Source organism: Nanorana parkeri, unplaced genomic scaffold (genome assembly GCF_000935625.1).
Source record: "Nanorana parkeri isolate BGI_ZX_2015 unplaced genomic scaffold, ASM93562v1 scaffold35, whole genome shotgun sequence".
NCBI classification, from domain to species: Eukaryota; Metazoa; Chordata; class Amphibia; order Anura; family Dicroglossidae; genus Nanorana; species Nanorana parkeri.
In genome coordinates, this window is record NW_017306303.1 from 236,946 (window position 1) to 260,546 (window position 23,601).

At 40.5% G+C, this 23,601-nt stretch overlaps 1 protein-coding gene across 1 annotated transcript in view; it reads right to left on the reverse strand.

Annotated features, from left to right (window-relative positions):
- Positions 1-23,601, reverse strand: part of ARHGEF25 (Rho guanine nucleotide exchange factor 25) — a 180,800-nt gene that overhangs the window by 54,858 nt on the left and 102,341 nt on the right. Inside the window, exon 2 of the mRNA XM_018569766.1 lies at positions 7,977-8,296. Coding sequence (XP_018425268.1) covers positions 7,977-8,296 — 320 coding nt within the window. The remainder of the gene's footprint in view (positions 1-7,976; positions 8,297-23,601) is intronic.

Consider the following 23,601-nt stretch of genomic DNA (forward strand, 5'->3'; position numbering starts at 1 on the left):
TGCAAATTTCTTCTAGGGGGGCCCAGCCAATGAATAACAACTGGGCGGAGCCGACCGTGACATTAAGGCCGGCTCCGCCCAGTTGTTATTGTTTAATGATAGATCAGCTTCCCTAGGTCATTTGGGGACGCTGATCTGTATTTACAACTGGGCAGAGCCAGCTGTGAGATCACGGCTGGCTCCAGCCAGCTGTCATTTGCGGGGCTTACGGCCGGCCCTTTGGCAGGCTGTTAGCCCCGCTTCGGCTGTCACTTCAGTTCAGTCGACCCGAAGCATATGCATCCGGCTGCTGTATGGGCTATTGTGAATAGCCCATACAGTAGCCCTTTGGTTCGACTGAACCGAAGGGCTCCGGTGGCCGAAGAGAGCCAAAGGATCAGCCGAAGCTACGGCTGGATCCTTCGGCTCCTTTGTGAATAGCCCCCTATTTGTTCAACACTATGAGATATTTTAAAGCTCTAAAAGTTGTAATTATAAAACATCGGCATAAGATTGCTCACTGACCAGTATTGAGACAACACTACGACATGGTACATAAACAAAATGAGGGAGACAAATTGGTGGTAAAAGATATCCTGAAAACTTATACCTCACAAAATGCTGTACCCTTATTGTTATGCTGGCCACCTGCAGAATTTATTCAAATAATAAACATTTTCGGAACATTTGTTGAAATTTCTAATCGTTAATGGGGTCAATCCGATGATCGTTTTGGACCATAGTGACAAAAAAAAAGAAAATGAAGGGGCAGGATAGAATAATTTTCTCAAACAAATGGAATTCTAAAAGTGAATGTGGTTTTTGTTCGAGAAACACTATTCATTCCAAAATGGAATGTTAAAATCAAATGAAATTAGTGGAAGTCAGACTGTTGTACAGCAATTTACAGATGCTTTCAACAAGTATGGCCACCTGAAAAAATGCTTAATGCCTAACTCCCGGGAAACTTAAAATTTTCCCTTGTAGCGGGGCTGCCCCCACACTGCAAGCGTTAACTGCTCATTTATGCCTAGGAAAAAGCTGTTTTACCTACCAGATTCCCACTCCCCTCAGCGAGGGGCAGTTTTCCCCACTCTTCTTGGCAGTCAGCACTCTCCTTTTGTCCGCTCCGCTCAAGCTGAGGGCTCTCACTTGGCATTCTCATTTACAATGCTGTGCTACGAAGCTTACATTATTGTACTTTGTGATGTCATCGCTCCTTGGACTGCCATAGCAAAGGGGAGAAGAGGCTAATGGAATTGATCTAGCAGTCCAGAGGGGGCTGGTGGGAGCAGGGAATATGTAAGTTACGTGGCCTTTTCCTGTTCCCCTAGGCATAAACAAGTCTTAGCCCAGGACAACTAACATTGGAATCATACATAACTTTAGTTAATGTGTATGTATCATCCAAATGTTTAAGTTTAACTGAGCAAGAGTCATGAAGCTACACCTCTACGCAGAGGAGAGATCCAGACCTTACCTCTTTCCTCACATCTTCTATTAGCAATAATAATAAAGACTTTGGCTATAATAAAAACACAATGGTATAGGACCCTACACATCCTTCATATTTTTTTTTTCTTTATTGACCTTTGCTGATGTTATGCCTTCTCACCTGAAGACATGCTCCACATGTTTTGGTCTTGCCCCAAACTCTCAAACTTCTGGAACCAGGTGCAAAACATTTAGCAAAAATTCACTGATTTTATCACTTGCGCAGACCCTGATTTCTTTCTTTTGCACCATAACTCCTTGCCCTGCAAAACTTACAAGAGATCAGTTATCATCCATTTAGTAAATGCTGCCTGTGCATGTATCCCTTGCCTAACCCTAAAACACATGGAAGATGCCACCAGCTTCGTTAAGGGCACTAATGAACGGTTCTGTACTACTTGGTTCTACTGCATGAATTTTCCCACAATGCCTTACGTTGGCTGCATTCACCCTTCAGCTATGAGCTCGCTTCAACTACCATAAGCTTATAGCAGAAGGGTTCACCGACTCTTCTGTGTAAATGACCAGACTTTCTGATGGCAGCTATTTAAAACCAGCCCCCCCTGCCAACCCCCCGTCCCCCCCCCACCTTGCCACTCTGGGTGCCAGCATCATGATCAGCTCTGTGCCTCCTCTGATCCCTGCTGCTTTCCACTGCCTGTATTAGCAGAGGTGGCAGGGGTCAGTGGGGCCACAGAGCCACTCATGGAGGTGGTGCCCAGCGGGGAGGAGAGTGGGGCAAAGTGTTTCAGGATGCTGAGCAGCGGATCGGCAAATATGTGAAATATTTGCTGATCCTTCCCATCACAAGAAACACCAGAGTGATAGTACTGATCACTCCAGTGTTTGTTCATATATTGAGAGCTACACATCACTTCCTGTTCATTATTGACTTGGGGCAATGACTTACTGTCTCTTCGGTTTATGAATGAACCGGAGGTGCTCTGCATAGATCACCTCCTGTCCATTCATAACTGGGGGCATAGTAAACATACTATGTCTCCTCTGTTTGTGATTGAACAGGAAGCCACTGTACTGAGCACTTCCCGTTCATTGAGTGCTGGGGCTGCAGAGAAGGTCACACAAAGTCCTCAATCTCTTTTTACTTTTTTAAATAACATTAATTCAACTGTGTGGCAGAGCATGGCAAAGTGTTGCAACGCATTGCTGTGCATTGTAATATGCTGCACTGCAACTAAATGTATGCAAGCATCATTTTATTGCAATACACACCAACACAGTGCACAAACAGCACTGCCGATCAGATGTTACTACATCACATAAGTATGAGGCCAACCTCCAGATTTTTAGCATAAGTTTTGCGTTCTTTTGTTTTGGTTTTTCTTTAGTATTTTTCAAAAAAGATTTTAAAATTTAACATTTACAAATGTTTGTTATTTATCAACTCAATACAGTTTCATCTTTTAGACTTAGTAGGAATTTAGTAAAATATGTTTTGTGTGTGCACTGATAATGATTTTAGTGTATTTTTAGAGAAAATACTGATTTGATAAACATTTGCACAACTGTCGTGGGACCCACAAAATTAGCAGCATCATCTTTTTATTCTACCGGTCCTGTGCTTTCAGAAAATGTATGGGTTGGGGGGGTCATTTACAAACTGTGAAAGTTGCAGTTGAAAATTAAAAAAAGGTGAAACATTGAAAAAATGGTCTGGCCAGCTGAGGTTAAAAGTGGAGTGCAGGGCCTGGCAGCGAAAGAGTTAAACCTGTTTGCCTCCCCTCCACCCCATGTCCCTTCTGCGTCCCAATGTTCCACTCCCTACTATCCCCATAAGGATAACAAATTTCCTTTCCCTTTCCAATCCACATTACTTTCCTTCCCTCACTCTGTCCTACGTAGGATAGCCTGATATCCCGTGATCCAAACGCATCATTTAATTTAAGCACTTTTCATGATACAAGCTGAGATTTGTTGTACATTGTTCATATGCACTAAAATGCCTTAAAGTATATTTCCCCTTTTGCCGCCCAATTGGGAGAACACCTACTTTATATTTGTTACATTTATCTCTATAGGTTCAAATCGATGGACATGTGTCTTTTTTTCAACCTGACTAAGTATGTAACATGTTCCCATTCACATAACATAGCTTTAAAAATGTAGAAAAATTGCTACTTAGATTTTTTATGCGTTTACTTGCTTAAAAATCCCTCTTAGCTTCCCCCTATGTAATGTTAAGGAGGGGGCTGTGCAAAGTTGTTTACTCTAATAAACCTGTCTGTACTCTGCCGGCATATTTCAATATCAGTTGTAAGCCAGATTTGAACACTGTCTGCCATCTAAAAGGTAAGGCATTTAAACAAAAATTATGGGGTCTATTCACTAAGCTGCCGTAGGCAGCCGAGTGAATGACCGACCTAAAGCGAAGTGAGCCGAACGCTGTTCGGCTATTCACTTCAGGCTGGTACGGACTATTTCAGCCGTATATCGGCTGAAACTAGCTCCGCCCAACTGTTTTGTATTGGCCGGCGGTTCTGCTGCAGTCAAAAAAAAGAAGAAAAAAAAACTCTCCGGGGCGTTCCCGGCCGGAGCCATGTCAGAATAGAAAAAGAAAAAAAAATTTTGGCCATAGGAATGCATTGCTAGATTCCTATTGGCTATTTCAATTTGCAATAGCCAATACCAAACTACCCAGATAGGAAGGATAACTTGCCACAAACTTGTGGCAGAGTTAAATTGCAATTTAGCACTGCATTCCTATCGCCAAAAAATATTATTTCTTTTTTTCTATTCTGGCTCCGTGTCAGAATAAAAAAAAAGAAAAAGCAGTGTTTCTCTCCTTGGTGGCCGGGAGCGGGAGCCTCCCGGAGCGCCCGGGAGAGTTAGGCTGCCTGGAGATCAGTGTCCCTGGTTAGCTGGTAACCAGGGACGCTGATCTCTCTGCAAGTGGCCAGCTTCGGGTTTCAGTGCGGCTAAGCCGAGGCATATGCATTCGGCTCAACTGAGCCGCTCGGCCAGGTTCGGGAGCTGTACGGGCTATAGTGAATAGCCCTACAACAGCCCTTCGGTTCTACTGAACCGAAGGGGTCCTGGGGCCGAAGCTAGCCGAAGGATCAACCGAAGCTACGGCTGCTTCGTGAATAGACCCCTATGTCTGCTGTGTGAATGGAAACACTACACACCAAACACATTGCGGGGTTTTCTCAAATTTGACTGTAAAAGTGTAAATGCCTCTGGGAAAAGTAAAAGTGGTGCTGCCCTTGCACTGCAAGGCTTAAGTGCTCATTTTGTCTAGGGGGCTCAGATAAAGCTGTTTTACTCACCTGAATTGCAGTGATCACCTTGGTCCCGTGGCATTGGCACTCACCTCTCTCTTCCTCCGCTCCGGTTATGGGATGTCCCTCAGCGTCCTCACATCTAATGTAGGTTAATGGACCTGCATAAGACGTGATGACATCAGTGTTCTTTAGACTGCCAGAGCTCAGGGGAGAAGACACTGCGTGGACCAGTCTAGAAGCCTGTAGGGAGCCAGCAAAACTGAGGATCAAGGTAAGTAAATCTGCTTTATGTGAGTGCCCTAGACAAAATGATCACCTAACCCTTGCAGAGAGGGGGAAGCCCCACAGCAAGGGTAAGTTTTTTAAAATTTTTTCCTGGAGTTCTTCTTTAAAGGAGAACTATGAGATGAGTGATTTCCACTCACCTCATAGTTCTAGCCGACCTGTGATAGGTCGGCTCAGTAGATCGGGAGGTGAGCGAACACATACCAGGTTCGCTCACCTCTCGATCCTGTCACGGCTCTCTGCCGTGACAGGGGGAGGGCTGGATTCCCCTCTCCCCGCTCAGATCTGCCAGCGCTGACTGGCGGAACGGACGGGGGCGGGTACAGCTGGCTCTGCCTCTAGATAGGCAGAGCCAGCTGTCACTCACGCAGCTGGGCGGATCCCGTCATCTACGTCGGGATCCGCTCCGGCTACTGAGCTTAGGGTAACGGGAGGACGCTAGTTTGTGTCCTCCCGTTACCCTAAGGAGAACTGTGGGGGAAAACACTGACCCCATAGTTCTCCTTTAAACAAAAGGTATGAGCACATGGGAATCATTTATAAAGGCTTGGTTTTGTGGACTGCGGAGATCAGTTTAGCTCAGTTTAATATAGGGTTGTGCTCCGTATGAATGTACGACACACACATCTCAAAGTGCATGGTAAACTCATGCAGATGCATAGTAAACACATCTCAAACATTCAGAAGATGACTAGCCCTAAATCTTCTGTTTTCTGGGATCAGACAGGAAACATTCACATTACTTTCTGCAGATATGAAAATAGCCCACTATAAATAGCTACTTGCGCTGTATGAAACTCTTAACATTTCAGCTGTCAGAAAGGCAATGTCTTAATAGAAAGGTACTGCCTTTATATAGTCACTGTCTGTGCTCTGTCATGATAAAGTAAACCATGCATAAATACTTTGGTCAAAGGGTGAGCAAATTCCCTGCAATCAAATGTTCATGTCAGCTGAAAACCATGTGGCTGAAAATCAGAGATTTTCCCTGTGGTTAGATGGTGTAGTATCTCAAAAGCACAGGTGGAATTCTACTACCAGTACATTATATGTTCATGTTGTCATCGGTGAGCGGATTTGAACCAGGAAAAAAAAGCTCAGCTTCTATTGTACAACAGAAGATCCTGGGATCGGTGTACACTGTTCCATTAACCATGATTAGGGTTTCAGATACCGGGCTGCATATTATCTCTTCCACAGCAAGGCATAAAGGTCATTTTTATTAACAGGGTATATTTAGGTATTCAAATAGCATATCATTTTAAAACAATATCCTGTTTCTGACACAGAACTCTGGATTCAGCCATAAGTGCAATACAGAGCTGCATGACCCTGCGGTAGCTATATTGTAAAAACATTTTTAGGCAGCCGAGTGAATAACCCAGCCGTAGTGCAGTGAGCCGAATGCTGTTCAGCTATCCAGTCTTGTACGGCTGGTTTCAGTCGTAGATCGGCTAAAATCAGCCATACATCGTCTGCCTTCAGTCAGCTGAACATGCTCTGCATGTTCGTCTGAGCCGAAGTGCAGAAGGAGTTCGACTCAGCCAATCCAACATGTGGATCAGCTGAGCCAAAGCTCCGGCAGCTCACGAGCTGCAGTTTGCCCCTATTCTCACAGGGGCCAAACAGCAGTGAGTGAATAGCCGAATGCCGCCGAGTGGCATTCGGCTTGGCTATTTTGCTCGATACCTAAATGTAAAAAAATTAGAAAATTAGAAAATAAGTAAAAATATTTTAAAGAAAATAAAATATGATGTTTTTAAAACGCAGCACGCCGACCTGACCGCATGCGATGGACTCCCGCTGCATGAAAAAAGCATCTGACAGATGGCGGCAAAAGAAAAACAATTGGGCAGAGCTAGTGGTGACAGCTAGCTTCACCCAACTGTTTCCTATTGGCCGGCACCTGCCAGAGTCTTCTAGCAGAGATCACAGCTGGCTCTAACCCAACTGTCATTTGCGTGGAGAACAGCCGGCCCTTCTCCCCGCTTCCGCTCAGTCAAGCCGAACATATACCTTTGGCTCGGCTGCCTTCAGCTGCTGTACGGACTATTGTGAATAGCCCGTACAGCAGCCCTTGGGGGGCTGGGGTGGCCAAAGCGAGCCGAGGGATCAGCCGAAGCTATGCTTGTACTTGCTGATATTTGCTAATATGCAAATTCATTATCTTGGCAAATCCATCAACTTAATATTTTCCGTTGTTGGTGCATATATCTCACAGAAGTTTATAGAGGCAGGGAGAACAAAAGAAAGTGATCTACTTTATGGCATTCCAAGCATCTCTGCCATGATTCTATTGGTGCTGCAAAACATATTCTTACTATATGCACAATGGAGCAGTAACAGCATAATCAGTAACATTAAAACGGATGCAAGGGAGCCAGCTTCTCTGTATACCTTATATATCTTAGACCTGTCAGTAATGTGCAGAGCAAGAAGAGAAACCCAACAGGAACATAGATTGTTAACATTTTTCTGTGTCAGTGATTGCTAGAACCATTTGGACCCCAAAAAATGTTGTTTATCTGAAATTTCTTTGGAATCTTATTAAGGTGACAGTTTAGATATAAAACGGAGGTGCCTGAAGTTCTTCTTTAACTAGATCAGATGTTTTCTTCAATCATTAATGGGGCTTCAGTCAAAACCTTTCATTGTATTAAATAAACTGGTAGAACTTCTGTCACATCTTTACTGTGCCTTACCTCCAGTCTATAAAACACAACATGAAGTGGATATCTCCCCAATCTGAGGAAAATCCAGACTCTGAAATTTGCCACTAAAACACGTGTCCCCACTCGGAGACATCCTTAAAGATCAAACTGACATCATTAAAAGTCTGAGTATAACTTTTTCCACTCCATCCAAAAGAAAATACATTTGGAGGGTAATTCATATAATTATATAACACAAAATTAAGAAGCTGAAAAATGGGTTACACTCGCTTTTCTTTAACTTTAAAAACAGAAAAGTTCTAACCAAGCTCTTATCTTCTGGCCGAGTGAAGTCCTCCATTTTCCGCAACACTCCAAGGTCAAAGCTCCCCCTGCCGCCGTCATCCGCACTCCGTCTTCGACCTGGTAAGCCTCGTTTTGGACGACTTTCAATCTTCTTCTGCCTCTGATCAAGGCGGCTTCCACTGCTTAGTTTTCTCACTGGATTTGTCAGCCATTTCTTCAAAGTACTGACAGACCTCCTGGATCCAGGGGAACTAGGTGCGGAGCTAGTAGAGGGCTGAGGTTGGATGGAAGCCACTGAAGCTGAAATGCTGCCATCACTGCCAGCAATAGAATAGGATTCTAGAAAATAAATAAATACAAAAAAGACATATCAGTATTAGCCCAACACATGGACTTTCATGAATGTGCTTTGACAGTATTCTATATCTAGATTATCACAAATAAGTATCAGCTTAAAAATAAACATTGAAGATGTGCATGACTTCCGTATTACCCAGAGCTTGAAGGAAAAAATAGGACAGTTGGTTGTATGGTAGAATTTGTTATGGAGCCATCAAAATATTGGGAGATATTTTGTCATAAGCTGATGTACTTGTTAGTGTGAAAGCTGTAGACCCGTATTTATAACATACGTCTTTCCTCAAAAGATGAACACCATAAATATTCCATAAATTCAACCTATAACCAACAAGAACTACAGCTTTATATAAATATATTTATTTAAGTACATTTAATAGATGTCAAGCACAGCGGTTTGAGAAATGTAGGTCCATAACCATGTGGCTGAGTAGCATTATAACTCAACTGTCTATACTTTAAGAAGCATACTCCACTACCCCAGGGCAACCAGTTAGTACCAAGCTATTGCTTTTACAGTGAAGCTTAGAATATCATTGGCTGCTCTGAACAACACCTGCCTCTCTTCCATGCGTTAATGTAATTTTCCCTACTTTACCGAGAAAGATAAACTGGTATGTATTTCATCTTGTGGAATACTGAGAAAGATTCTCAGTTAGAAGTTAAATCATTTATCAGCTTTGTAGCACCCAGCAGTTTCTAGGAAAAGTTATTAACACTTTGTCTTGCAGCACTAGGGTTCTGAGTTATCTTTCCACTAAGAGCATTATCGGCATTTAATATGTAGATTTCCCCAAGTTAGTGCTTTTATGGGGGAAAGGAGACAGAGGCACCAATTCGTTTCTAGAATTGAAAAAACATATTGGTATCTTAATAGGCTTCTACTCATACTGCAGTTAGTGACTCAATAACAAGGATAGGGAGAGTGAAGCCTTTAGACAGTAAGTTATGTGGGGCAGTGGCTGATGTGACTTGTTGTATGTACTCTGTAACATCCTATGGAATATATCAGCTTATCATAGATACAGGAAATAACAGTATTAACCATTGTATCATCATTGTTGTTCCATGACCTAACATTTTACCAGAATTTGGTGAATGAAAGTATAGCTAAACCCAAAAACAAATATTTTTAAATATTGCAGTTTACCAGTCCTTAGATGTGGTGGCTGCATTTATTCTCTTCTTTTTGGGCTAAGAACATTTTCAAAAAGTACAAAAAATACTTGCCATTGTCTATTTTCACCTGTAGTAGCCTATATTGGTATTAGTAGTATAACCAAATTGTCTCTCAATTACAGTTTATCCTGTTTTTAAGTTTACATACGCGTTAAGGAATTACAGTTTACATACGCGTTAAGGAATTACAGGTGCTAGTAAAGCCTAGGAAGCAGTGTTAATTTTGACAGCAAATTTCGATTTAGTTTTAGTCATAGTCTTTTGATTAAAACGCCTCTGAATTTTAGTCATCTCATTTGTTTTAATTTTAGTCTAGTTTTAGTCGACTAAATATCATAAGATTTCAGATGAATAAATCTACGGTAGATTTAGTCTTCTAAAATCTAGTGGGTTTAGTTAGAGTAATTTAAGAATGTTTCTAGAATTTCCAATCTCATTATATACTCCTGGAGTAAACATCTATTACCCTGTTATTACTTATGGTATTAGGATTTGAACATGCAATACAGACATGTTGTGTTGTGATATTTAACATGTCTTTATTTATCTTACAATTAGATTAAACCAAGTCTTATAAAGAAACAATATAATTGAGTATTTTCAACATAGGACCAGTAATTAGATACGCATTGATTATAAAAACTTGCATATGACATTCTTCATTCTTTAAAGCAGGAGTGCAACGCTAAAATATTCAAATGAAAAACGATATTGGCTGTAATGCCATTGCACATATTACCTATAAGCCGTCCATTCAGGATGGAACCGGAACTGCAAGTCCAAAGAGATTAGTTCTGATTGGCTCTCTTCCCAAATCGTATCTCACTAACATTTTAGTCTAGTTTTAGTCGACTAAAGTATCAATATATTTCCGTTATAGTTTTAGTCATCATAATTCAGGTTTTCTTTTAGTTTTAGTCTAGTTTTAGTCACTGAAAAAGTGTTGTTGACGAAAACTATGACGAAAATGATTAGTCAATGAAATTAACACTGCTAGGAAGTAAGCCTTTGTATTACTACACGTGCAAGATGATAGTAAATAGGGATATTACATTTTAAATGGAAATCCTGTTAGCTACAATACCTACACTTGTATCTGTAATAATTAATGAGATTTCAATGTAAACCGAAATTACTGGAATAAAAGTGTATCAATCGCTTAACTTCACCTGTCCCAATAAATTAAATTGGAATAATATCCCATTACTATTTTGATGACAACAGTAACATAACAATAATACCTTTTATTATCTCACAACTGCAAATAACAATTTAACTCTTTTTGCTGAAATACCAAAATATATCTGGGAAGAAACATATGTTTATAAACTGCGACTTAGCTTTGTATAACAAACAGAGAGCCTTATGTATGCTGAGCTTCATTACAACCCCATGCTTCAGGGTACTGGCACCCTTCACACAGTCAGGTATAACAATAATGAACAAAGAAGATTTTTTTTCTTAATAGCAAAAGCTGAAAAAACTTTGAGCAATTAAGAAATGAATCACAAAACGTGAGATGTCTAGAAACACATGTAGTATGCAAACTTAATGGGGTTAAAGGACAGGGTGTCAGGCCTGGGTCATGTAGTGACTGACTCATGTCTGTGTAGGCTGAATTCCACTGCAGGACACATCTCCATGGTAACCGTTGACGATGGAGAAGTACCATGTGTTCATCACTGGTGAGAATGACAAGGGACATTTAAGCATCAAGCACAGCATGCGGCTGTCATGTAATATTTATCCAGATAGTGATGGAAAGACAGTGATAGATCATTAGATAGAGGCCAGCAGGGGAAAAAATGACACTATGAAACAATGATGGACAATGAAGCCAAAAACAGTGTGAAAAAAAAACCATATACGATAATGATACTCTTCCTGTACAGTGTGAACCTTGTAAGCCTGGGGCCGCTAAAAATGAATTACAAGAGGGTTGATGGAAACAAGTTTTAACAAGATAAGTGGAAAAATATTGTCATCAAATATTGATCTTCAAAATTAATGGAATGGTAGTAATGTTAGGCATTCCCCAAAGTGCTCTTTTCAAACTAGTCACCAAACAGAATTTCCCTGTTTTTTGGTATGGCTTTATTGCTGCTGCAAGAGCTTTGCTACACAGCATCAGACTTCTCACATCTCCCCCAACCCGATAATAGCTAGTACTACTAATAGCGTCTACTGTATCAACATTGCACTGGATGCAAGTAAAGGTGTGATACAGCAATGAGGGGGGGGGGAGAGTTAATCAGTGGCAGACAACAATGTATGGGACACAGAGGAATCAGGACTGCATACATTTTTTGATGTGGGATCTGCATTATTACATCAACTCCTACGAAAATGCTTTCTAACCTGTCAAACTGCTTTCTCTCCTAAAACCAATAGAGCTGGAATGTCTGAGGTTGCCCTATAGACATTATATTGTCACCCAATTTAGCTGAAAACCGCTATGTTAAGGGTATGTCATAAGCCATCTTTATACATATAACCTTTGACTGTCGTATATCACTATTATTAATAAAAGAGGATACACTTTCATCAATTTCAGTTCTTGCAAAGCAACAAGAGCCCACAATATAGATAACAGACATGTTATAAATGCATTTTACTTGTGCAAAGACTGTAATCTAAGTATAATAGACATGTGGGTATGCTACCTGAGTAACTGCCTCCCACCACCGTGATTTTACTGTAACTGGAAATCCCTCATTTGGCTTTAGTGCAGAGAAAATGCACTTAAGAGTATGCTGACAGTTACACTATGTTTGCTGCAAATATTGGTGACAATATAAGGATCTGCATGGATTAATGCAATGGAACACGCATACAAAACAAATTCTCAGCAGCGTAACTTATCCTGAAATGGATTCTTACCAATTCTAGAAGTTGTTTAGAAATTATTTAGTTATTCTTTATAAGACAATGCCATATGATTCAACTTGCCATCATGAAATATTAGGTCTGGGTAGAGCTGGTAAGAAAATTCCCAAAAATGGGGCAGTCTTAAAGTATCTAAGAGAATTATACTGTATAAGTCCTATAATGGTTTCATTATGGTTTTCCAACATTTATAGTGATGCACCTGTTTAAAATAGAACTGTGGCCAGGCTTTCAAATGTTTACCTATTCTTAACAAGCAGTAAATATGCTTTAGAACAAGCCCTCACTGACCTCTGTAGTTGCAAGCACTATAGAGTATTTCATTCTCAAATTTCACAATGGAAGTAGTGGAGTTGCTTAAGTTGGGTTTCATCACTTTCATCTCCCTCCTCTTCCTGTGCAGCTCTGTGTTTACATTAAAGATTAAAAGGCTGACAGGCTACCAACTCGCTCTGTTAAGAGCAAAACCAGCTACTAAGAGAAAGGTAAAGTGAACCAAGCTTGCATGCAAATGCAAGGTCTGCTTAAATTACAGCCCCCCATACCTTGAACCCCTCTTCCCTGAGATGCTGGTTATGTCATCGTGCCTCACCAGTGATTTGTCATGGTCTGCTTTAAAGCGAAAGAGTTTTTGCTGTGGGTGATTTATTCCACAGTCCATGCAGCTACAGAGGTCAGTGAGTACTAGTTATAAAGCACATTTACTGCTTGTTAAGAATATGTACATTTTAGTAATAAGATTATGTTCAAGAAGGGAAGGTCCTACAGCCACACCCACAAAGCAACATGTAGACAAAAGAGACAGTTCCAAAGCCAAAAGGCTGAGGGCTGGGAGTCATGGAGGACTTTTTAGGGTTTTCTCCTGCGGCCCCCTAGGGGATACCATAGTCTATTGAAGCAGCTGCAGTCCTGTTTTGCTCATTCTAATGGGAGAATAGCTGCTGCTATATTCATATACGGTTAAAATCATTCACAGATATTGTACTTTTATACACCAAATAACCATGTTGTTGCAATGGAATTATGATTTTCTAATGGTACTTTATGTTACCTTATAGACTTTGGAATATGTTCCTCCTGATGAAGCCACGGTTGTGGGAAAATGAGTAAAGGATTTTCAACAACACTAACCGTCCATTGATTCCAACTAAGGACTCACTTACCGTAACTTGTCATCATCTCTGTATATGAGTATACAAGGTTTATGCTTACCAAGTTTAGGCTGAGCACCAATATGCGTATATGTTTTGTATTTTTAATGTCTTTAATAAAATATGATATTTTTACACAATTGTAAGTGTATGTGAAGGTCCTATAATTGCCTAAAAAGCCCTCCATGACTCCCAGCCCTAAGCCTTTTGGCTTCAGAACTGTCTCTTTTGTCTAAATATGCACATTTTAGTTGTTCTTATTATATTTTGTGCATTTTGTGCATATTTTGTCCATATCCTGGCCATATTTCCACTTTAAGGCCAGATAAGCCTATCGTCCCAGAAAAAATGCATGCAAGATTTTTCACCCATAAAACCTACATGGAAGACCATGCATTCATACAAGATAGTAATCACGATACAAAATATGTACTTTTCATTATTAGAGGAACTTTACTCCCCCTTTACAATTTATTCTTGCCCTGTCCATTGGGTTGTCCTGAAAAAAACATACCTACATGTCCAGCAAATCCAGCATTGTGTTGTGTAAGCCATGGCTCCATCACATCACAGGTCTTGTGACACCAACTTCCATCTGACAACAACCGGGAAGAGACAGACAGCCCCCTGATGACGCACCACAGCGCATACACAGTGTGGTAGGGAAATTGCCTGGTGCATGCGTAGTGTAGCAGAGATTGCTGAACACCTCTTGGGATGCATGCCATCATTCTCGCCTAGGTGACCAAGCTAGAGGAGGAATATGGAGGAGGAAAATGATGGCAAGTGAAGATCCACTTTATTCAACAATATCTAGGTCTTAATATCCCCTATTATTTTAAAACTCCACTTTTAGGTTGTTGTAACCCTGGGGATTTAGCATGTGTGTACACATTATATATAACAATAGATTACAGTACATAGATTTTGAAAATCGCACATTATAAAATCTCTTGAACCTCTCTCAAAGCAGATAATGTGTGCGTACGCAGGCGTGTGTATGTGGAATGCAGCATCCGCCAAGAGATGATATGAGAACATTCAATTAGTTAGTGATTCACTGCCCATTTTACTGATGTTATAAAACAGTTCTGTGAAGCTGGGTAATGAAAGATGAAAACTGCCAAGCTGTCAGCAACAGCAATGTTCCTCCCGGGGATCCAAAAAAACTCATAACTGGTCTTCATTAGATCCGGTTTCTAAATGGAGACTGGTAAGAATATTAGTGTTGCTGGTGATTCTTTTTCCAGTAGAACTGCTAGGTTGAACAATGTTCTCTCTAATGTACAGTTATACTCTGCTCTTCAAGTTCTACATTAACCTGATGCATCATTAGATCAATATGTATTTCTATTAGCTTTCTGTTGTGTATATTAAAACTGAACACCAGGCACGTATCTAGTGCCACCAATTTTTCAGCTATGGATACTTTAACTTAATTAAATATTTTTGACATATGACAAAGTACCTGAATCTATCTAGCTATCAGCCTACTGTTTCTACTTTGACTATTTTGGATGTGGGGACGCACTGGGGTCCCAGCGTGCATTTTTGGTTGCTGGGTCTCCAGTGCATCCCTGCACCTTATAAGGAGTAGGCTACCTCCTGGTACACCTGCATGCAATTTATTGAATGCATTAATATGCTCACACTTGGAGACTCGTATAGATAGAGTTAGGACCACACTTTGCAGAGGTGCCTAGGCGCGGCGGTGTGGCTTCTACATATTTTTGGCCAAAAGTTTGTGCAACTAAAACCTCTGTTTTTAACGCATACTGTTGACAGGGTAATTTGTTTTGTTGCAGTCTAGCTGGCAGGTGAGCTGGGGATCTTTTGTGTTTTGTATTACTGTATGCAGTAAGCCTGGGGGAAGGAGAGGCAACACTGTAAATCAGCTAGGCTTTTCTGCACTGCCCAGTGCGGCAATCTAACACTAAGAGCTTCTAAGGACAGAGAGAAAAGTGATGACCTCAGCAATGTCCTGCTTCTCCTTCACTGTCTGTTCACAGGTTAGGACAGAACATAGACCAGGTTATTCTGTGGTCTGGTTAGGGGGGCCAAGATCACAAGAATTGTGACGCAGTTCAACAGCATCCTTAGCCCTGGTTCACACTTTTTTGAGCAGTTTGAAAAGTGCTTTTAACTGCCCAACACAAGAAATCCCATGATTTTCAATGGCCCTGGTTCACACCTGAGCAGAAAAACGCCAGATGCCTGAAAAGATACAGGAGCTTCTTTGGGCAGTTAAAAGCGCTTTTCCTTCCCATAGACTTCATTGGAAATGCCCAAAAATGCGCAACAGAAGCAGGTTGCACATTTTCGTGAGCGTTTTTGCGCGTTTATACGTGCGTTCTTCCATTGCCCACAATGGTTTATGAGCTGCCAATCAAAACGCACACCTTCATGTACGGTACGTGCGTTAAAACGCGCATATAAATGTGCACAACACGCATAAATGTACAAATAACCGCATGCTGCCAAAGCGCGTACAAAGGTGCAAAAACGGAGCCGCCTAGGTGTGACCAGGGCTTAGTTGTTTGCCTGCAGTTGTAGCTTCCAAGCAACAAAAGGGTAAATTAAGTATAGGCTTGTAACAAAGTATGTAAGTTTATAAATTTACAAATAATATACTGTGGGCCCAAAAGGACTGTAGAAAAACTGGAGCAAGCGTGTATAAGTTGCCCAGAGGAACACATCAGGTTTTATCCTGCAAATGAGGCAACAACTCTGACTATTCCAGGCAACTAATCCGCTTTTGCTACAGTTGTAATGCAACAGTCATTGTAAATTAGCTGCCTTAAATTTGATATTCCCTGTCCCAGGGATACAACAGGAGAGGAAATCTCTCAAACATAAGGAGAAATTTTGCCTTTGGCAGTTGTCACTGGCACAAGTGTCTCAATTGAAAGACTCCTACTCACTTTACCTTTGGCAGATGTAAAATGTTGGCTTTTCCATTATTTGCCACAATGGTCACCCTGCCAAATAGAGAAGATGAATCTCCCCAGCAGGGACATAGACAGCACTAAAAACCTGACAAATGTTCTAACCCTCCTCTGCTTTCTCTTTCTCTGTTATATTTATATCAGAATGAAAGATAATTAAAAGGGTTTTAACCCAAAGGAACTGCAGACTCCAAAGAGACAGGTTTGAGGAAATCCCAAGGACTTGACAGGTAGTGATTGTGTCACAGTATTATGTTTAACATAATATGGCTGCAGCACCAACAGTCCAACACTTTGCCGCAATTTAAAGTATATCCAACGCCAAACTTTTTTTTTTGTAGAGAATATTTAAAACCAATAATTATTTTATATCCCATTGGGGAGATTTCCCTTCACTTTCTTCCAATAGAGACGATAGGAACTGAGAAAAAAAATCCTTTCTTGGATGGTTATCTCTGGAACAAGTGTCCCCAATGGAAGATTTTGCCTCCATTTTAAATTTTTTGACTTTTCAAAACTTAATAGCAAAAAAAAAAAAAAGCAAACAATAAATACAGGGGTTTAAAGTGGGATATTACACAAGTAGGTACCTAAAATTGTTCACATAGTACTGCACTCCTTGATCCAGGCACAGCTAAGATCAAGTAGGAAGATTTTACACTTGGGGTGCTGCTTGCATAGACGTGTGTACATATGATAAAAACAGGAAAAGTTACAAAGAGGAAGGCAATGGTCAACAGTTCTTTTGTGTGTCTCTCAGCATGCCGGATCCAGACAAATGTGAACTTAGCCCAGCAACATCTCAAGCATAGAATCCATTACTTCAGCCTTCAGAGCGAAGGCATGCATCTGACTGCATATACCGACTGATGCAGTCAACCTGCTACTACATTTTCCATCTCAACATTTCAGTATCAAATGGTAGTACTTCAGTACCGCATTGGTGCTACCAAACCAGCTGCTGACAACCCTGAAGTACTTCCATCACAACTCAATAAAACATTCAAGCTGCAAGGATTGTATTATATGTGATTTTTCTCCTTGAGCCCTGAAGAAGGACATTTTTGGAACCCCAAAATACATTGGCTACTCTACTTGAATATCCCCTGAACCTATTGGAATAATGTTGCATCTGGACTATTTCAATTGGTGTGGCACTCGAATTCTTACATATAGGGATGTTCAGATGCCAAGTACCGTACTTGGTACAAGTACAAGTACTGATACCTTTCCTGCTCCAAGACTATTGGGTAAAAAAGTTTTTGACCTGGATCTGGATATTAGGTGCCACACCCCTGATCACTAATTGATTGAGCTTTATAAGCACTGTCACTTTATTTTTCACAATGGAACTGTAATACACAGCTCATTACGGTAGAAATTTTTGGATGTAAGGCAGGGTTAGCAAGCCTGCTCACTATTTATTTACTTATTATTATCATTATTTTGTGTTATCTATCTATACATGAATTTCTTGACACTTTTATAGAACTATTTAATCTGATCATGTATGTGCACACAGTCTTATGGTGAACCACAATGCGTTTGACACAATCATGACCATCTTTAATATGCCTCAATCATGTACCCTTAACATATAAATTATGTGGAATCCTTGATAATTATTGCCCTACCTTTGTATAAACTCTCAAGGTAGCCATACTTTGCTTGCGGGTTGGTGTTAGTGGAGAATCGATCTGCTCCACCCTCTAACCCTTCAAGCATTGCCCATAGGCTATGTTGATATATTGTGGATATCAGATGAAGTAATACTGGGGACAAAGACATCAACCCACCATTTTGGATGGGGAATTATGTGGATTTATAACTGAATTAACATTGTCTTCTGTACTCAATCATTTTCTAAAAGTTGTCCTCATTTACTAATTGAATCATGTTGTGTGCCGAGGGTCACACTCTGCTCCTAGGGCAGTGCTAGCGGAGAGCAATTATTCCATTCCACAGCCCTACGAACAATCGTGTAAGGGCCTCTTTATATGCAATCTGGTCATTCGGCATTTGAACCCCAATCATGTATGTCCATAAGAACATAGGATGAATCATGTATGTTTCTGTTAATGGTGAGGTATTGTGTATGTGGAAAGAGCTTGTTTAGGGACCATCTATGCTATTTGTATCATTGGCTATAAGCCTTCTTTGTTCCTTTTTTAAGATTTATATGAAATAAATAAATATATATTTTTAAATTTTTTGGTTGGAGTTGTCATTTTCTGGTGCTTTCAAAACCCCACTTTTTCTTTCCTTAAAATAATTTATTTTGCATACTGCTCCAAGACTAGACTAGAGAAAAACTCAAAAGTTAGGAGGCAGCTGTCATTTTTAAGGAGCATTGGTTACGGGGCTCCTGGGATTTGTGAATCCATGTTTTAATGTATGATTTGTTATATACTCTGAGGGGAATTTATCAAAACTGGAGCAGCTGTGCATGACAACCAATCAGCTTGTCTCTTTGGTTTGTTCAGTTAAGATTTTTTTAAATGAAAGAGAGAAGCTGATAGGTTGCCATAAACAGCTGCTCCAGATTTTGTCTGCTATAATTTTAATAAATTCCCTTCTCTGTATATAGGGATGCACCGATACATTTTTTCCAGACCAGGTACATGTACCGATACTTGTCCAAATACTCAGAGGTACCAATTACTAGTACATTTTTGTTTATTGTCATGTGACAGTTTTTCTAAAACAATACAGACTAATGATTTCAGGACAGTGGTGGAGCGCCAGGGCCCGGTCACAGCTGCAACCACTGCAACCCTGGTAGTTCTCGTGAAAATGCCAAGTAATGGCTCCAGTATCTGTACTGGTATCAGTACATTCCTACTTACATCTACTGTGTTCAGAAATAATTAAAGCCAGTTGGCCAGCATAATAGCCAGGGAATAAGCATGTTGAGGCTAGGTTCACACCTGGGCGATCCGTGCCTGCGTGGTAATCATGCACAAAATCACGCGTGTGACGGCCGTGCGGTCAAGGAATCACCCACCACTGCGGATTGCGCTGGCGGTGCCATTATTTTCTAATGGCACCCCAGTCGCGGCGGGCAGATTGTGCGGTTTACAACATGTCGTGTGTCGCAAAAAAAGGTACTTGTATTATATCAATGGGGCCGCGCGGCAATCACTGTGTGCACAATCACACGGTCCCAGGATCGCTCAGAACTGAACCTAGCCTAAGATGGAATAAAACAATGGCAAACAACCATGTTTTTCTTCCAAAAGATTTACTTTAAACTAGTTCTGCATTTTTAAAATAACATTTTCTGAAATAGATCATTATTATCATTCTGAAAATGATAGCTGACTGGCTGTCAGACTGACCCCTCTTGCATCAGATTATAGAGTCACCAAACCAGAACAAGTATGCAGATAGAGATTTCTGACTTTTCTGATCTGCAGACTTGTTTTGCTTTACTCTACACAGTAAGTTAGTTTAACAGCCAGACAACCAATATTTTCAAAATGAGGTCTGCAATGGCAGCCCCTTGTTTCTCATAGCTAAGGTTTATTTTATTTGTGAAGTTATGTTTTTAATGCTCATCACTGCAACAACAAATGGCCAAATACGTCTTTTTTTGGGCAGGTCACTGCAGGTTAACAAAGATCAAATAAATATTTTATGAAAAGATATTTCATTAAAATCAAATGAGATATAAAACAGGCTTTTCATTGAACTGTTCCCTCCACGACGACTCAATCTTAGATATGGTGAAATGCTAAGAAAGCTAATATTTTAATTGCAAATTGAATTTACCACAGCTGAGTGGATGCATCCTGTTGTGCTGGGACTGGTGAAACAATGGAGTATAAAACAGGAGATGAGCTAATTGCTTGTATTTAACATTGTCTTATCAAAGAGAACAATAAGATCAATAGTTGTCAAGAATCACTAGGAAATAGAAGTTTTCCTACAGGCTGGAAACACTTCATCGGGGAGTTTAGTAGTTATACACTTAATCTGCTGATAATTAGGTCATCTGCTCTGAAAATTAATGAAATGATTGGGGGGTTTTTTGCACTTGTATATGAGAGCTGCATCATCCACATCCACTACCCAAGAAAGACCACTGTTATTGTCCCCTGCCTGATGAGTAAGCTCAAACTGTGTGGTGATGATTCAATGTGCATTTGTATGGCCATCTTTACATGGAGGGAGGTGAAGCTAATGTGCAAATGAGCAATGTGAAGCATGAGGCTACGCAGAGTATGTAGGAAATCATACAGTTTTGCAACAAGGTTAATTTAAAAAAAACAACAACAAAAAAACCCTCAAGCTTGTATTGCAAATTAATGTATGTATGTATCAAATGTATGTCTGAGCAAAATAGAAAACAAATAAATCGGGACATCTCTGCAATGCAAGCACGTTTCCTGTGTTTAATCCCTTTAAGTACCCTGTAAGTACAGAAAAATACCTGTTGATACTCAGAAGTGCACACATTTCCGAAGTCCTGTTGTGGGCTGACAACACAGAGCACCTTTGTAGACTGAATGGTGTCAGCCCTGCCCAGTTTTCTTTTGCTACTGAGACCCTCCCACATGCCCATCTCTACAATAAAAAGATTAAGACTTGGCATAAACCGTTAAAGATGTGGCCAAAATTCTTACAGTGGGTGGCCATGACGGTCTGACAAAAGTCGACTACTCAAGCAATCAATTGTCGAAGGAGCCGGGCCATAATATTCAGCATAACCCTACACGAAAGGGATTTTTTCAAGTAAGCTTTGGTTGCATTATCAAAAACAACGCTAGTATGTATTCCTATTACAATGCTGATGTTATAACAGGATAGTATATGCTGGGACCTTACAACCCCTTTAACAATGGTACTGGAAGCCCAGTTTTATATTGTACTATGCAGGGACTATGTTCTTGGCTTCGTGGGCAAATGACTTAATTGCCCACTGGCAGACATTCTATGAATTACAGAAGAGAAGATGTGGAAAATTCCATGTGCTGCATGAAGTGCCAGAATTACAAATCATGCACGAGGTCCGTGCCAGACTCCGGGGAAAAGAGAGCATGTTGGTGATCACAGAGCAACCGACCCGCATAGATCAGTTATACAATAAAGGGAGATGATACTTGTCTTCAATTCATTACACTGAGTACATTTATTGGAAGGGGATGTCATTGCATTAGGTAATACAGCGGCTTTGCATTTTAATCTGAACATCTCCACTCACTCCCCCAGATTACACAATGCCATCGTCTCTGACAGAAATGAGTTCAGTAATGTCATGAATCAGGAACAAAATGAATCAGGTGTCATTTGAATGAATCAGGAAGTTTTTCTTTTGTATACAAATGATTGCCACAATGAGGTACACAACCTTTCCATCTAATGGCTGGTTATAAGCTACATCAAAGAAATCTGTGCAAATCAATGAAAGCTCATTTGATTTTCAGGTCCTGCAAAACTCAGTAAATAATTTTTTAGTTCAGCTAATATAATTATCTGACATCTGATTTATATTTTGTTGCCACACGACAGTTGGAAATTAAAATCAAGCCTAGAATGGGACTGTGTACTGTATTAACTGATGTGCAGACAGCAGATCTATGTAAACTGGCCATACACTGCTCGAATCTTGGTGAAGTCTGACTCAGCCAAAACATTTTTACCAACTTTTGTTGAAGGAGGCGAGCTAAAAATTGTCAGCCCAACTATGAATGCATTCAATCAGCCTCAGTCACTATTCTAATATTTTGACAGCTGTGGGCACTGGCTGTCTGAATACAATAGTTGGCAGTGGAAATTTCCCCAAGCTTGCTCTTTAGCATGGATGGGGGAATCATGCATTTTGCTTCCCCGCAAAAACAACAACTGTATTGCAGGTTTATGTAGGACAAATTTCAGGGAGGGTATTGTATGCCAAGCAGCAAGAGGCGGAGCCTCAGAAGTGTAGCCTCTAAAAAAAGTCACAAGCTTTAAGCTGTGCAGCCGTAAGACACAGCAAAAAAGTGATGTATCATACGTGTATGTGATTCACTTTCAGAAGGTAAAACAGTTCTGCCCATGTGTTGTAACTTTGTATTTAGTGGTTTGGCTGGAGCTGCTCTTAAAAAACTGTGAAAAAAACCCTGTAAATCTGACCTCTATCTAAAGTAACGCAATGTGGTCCTCACCTTTTAAATGCATGCTGTAAACAACAATGGGGCTATTGTATATCTCAACATAAAACACTGTCTCCGTTTTTTGCAAAAGTAACATCATTTCTGTGATTGGGTTGCTAAACCTGTTCAGAGGCGGAACGCACCCAAGGGTCCGAGCTGCACTCCTACAATTTCCCTATTGAGCCTATGCTCTAAATAAAGTTCCAGCAGTTACATTTGTGGGTATGTTATTATTCATTGGGACTGGTGCAATACAATAAGCCTTGACTTTGGCTGGAGTAGCACTTTTTCCTCATTATACATATTCATGGAATGAAATACAATGTTCAAGTATGAAGTTTCACTCGTCAACATTTAGACCCTGTTCACACCTTTGCGATTTAACACGAGTTACCCAATGTGGAATGACATGAGAAATGCTATTGTTGTCTATGGGGCGGCTTCACACCTGTGCGCAGTGCTGCCCTGCCTTGGGAAAAATAGTACAACTGCATTTTTGGCGTGGTAACCCAAAAATGCTTTAGCCCCGTAGACTTCAATAGCAGCATACAAAAAATGCACAGAACAAGCTTCTGACAAGTCCCCCCGCAGCTTCTACTTTACTTGACTTTCACAAACCAAACAAAATAATGCAGAATGTAATAAAAAAAAACTCATGTAGGCATGTTAAAACCCACATCCAAAAACACGCTAAAGTCACAGGAAGATGTAGACGCAAAAGGTATGAATTTTGCAAATAAAGTCTACAATGGAAGTCTATGGGCCCCCCTGGAGGGGAAGGTCTTTGTGCACCTTTACAAAATAGGTTAACTTGTAATGCTGGCCATACACTGGTAATTTCTTCGTGTTTAGCCCCTTTGCAGATTGGCTGCAGTTATTGTTCAGCTGAGATTTTTTTTTGTACTGGCTCCTTCAACAAAAGTCAATTTTTTAATTGACTTTTGTTGAAAAAGGCGGAGGTTCTCTAAAGGGATACAACATTTGGGAAGGGG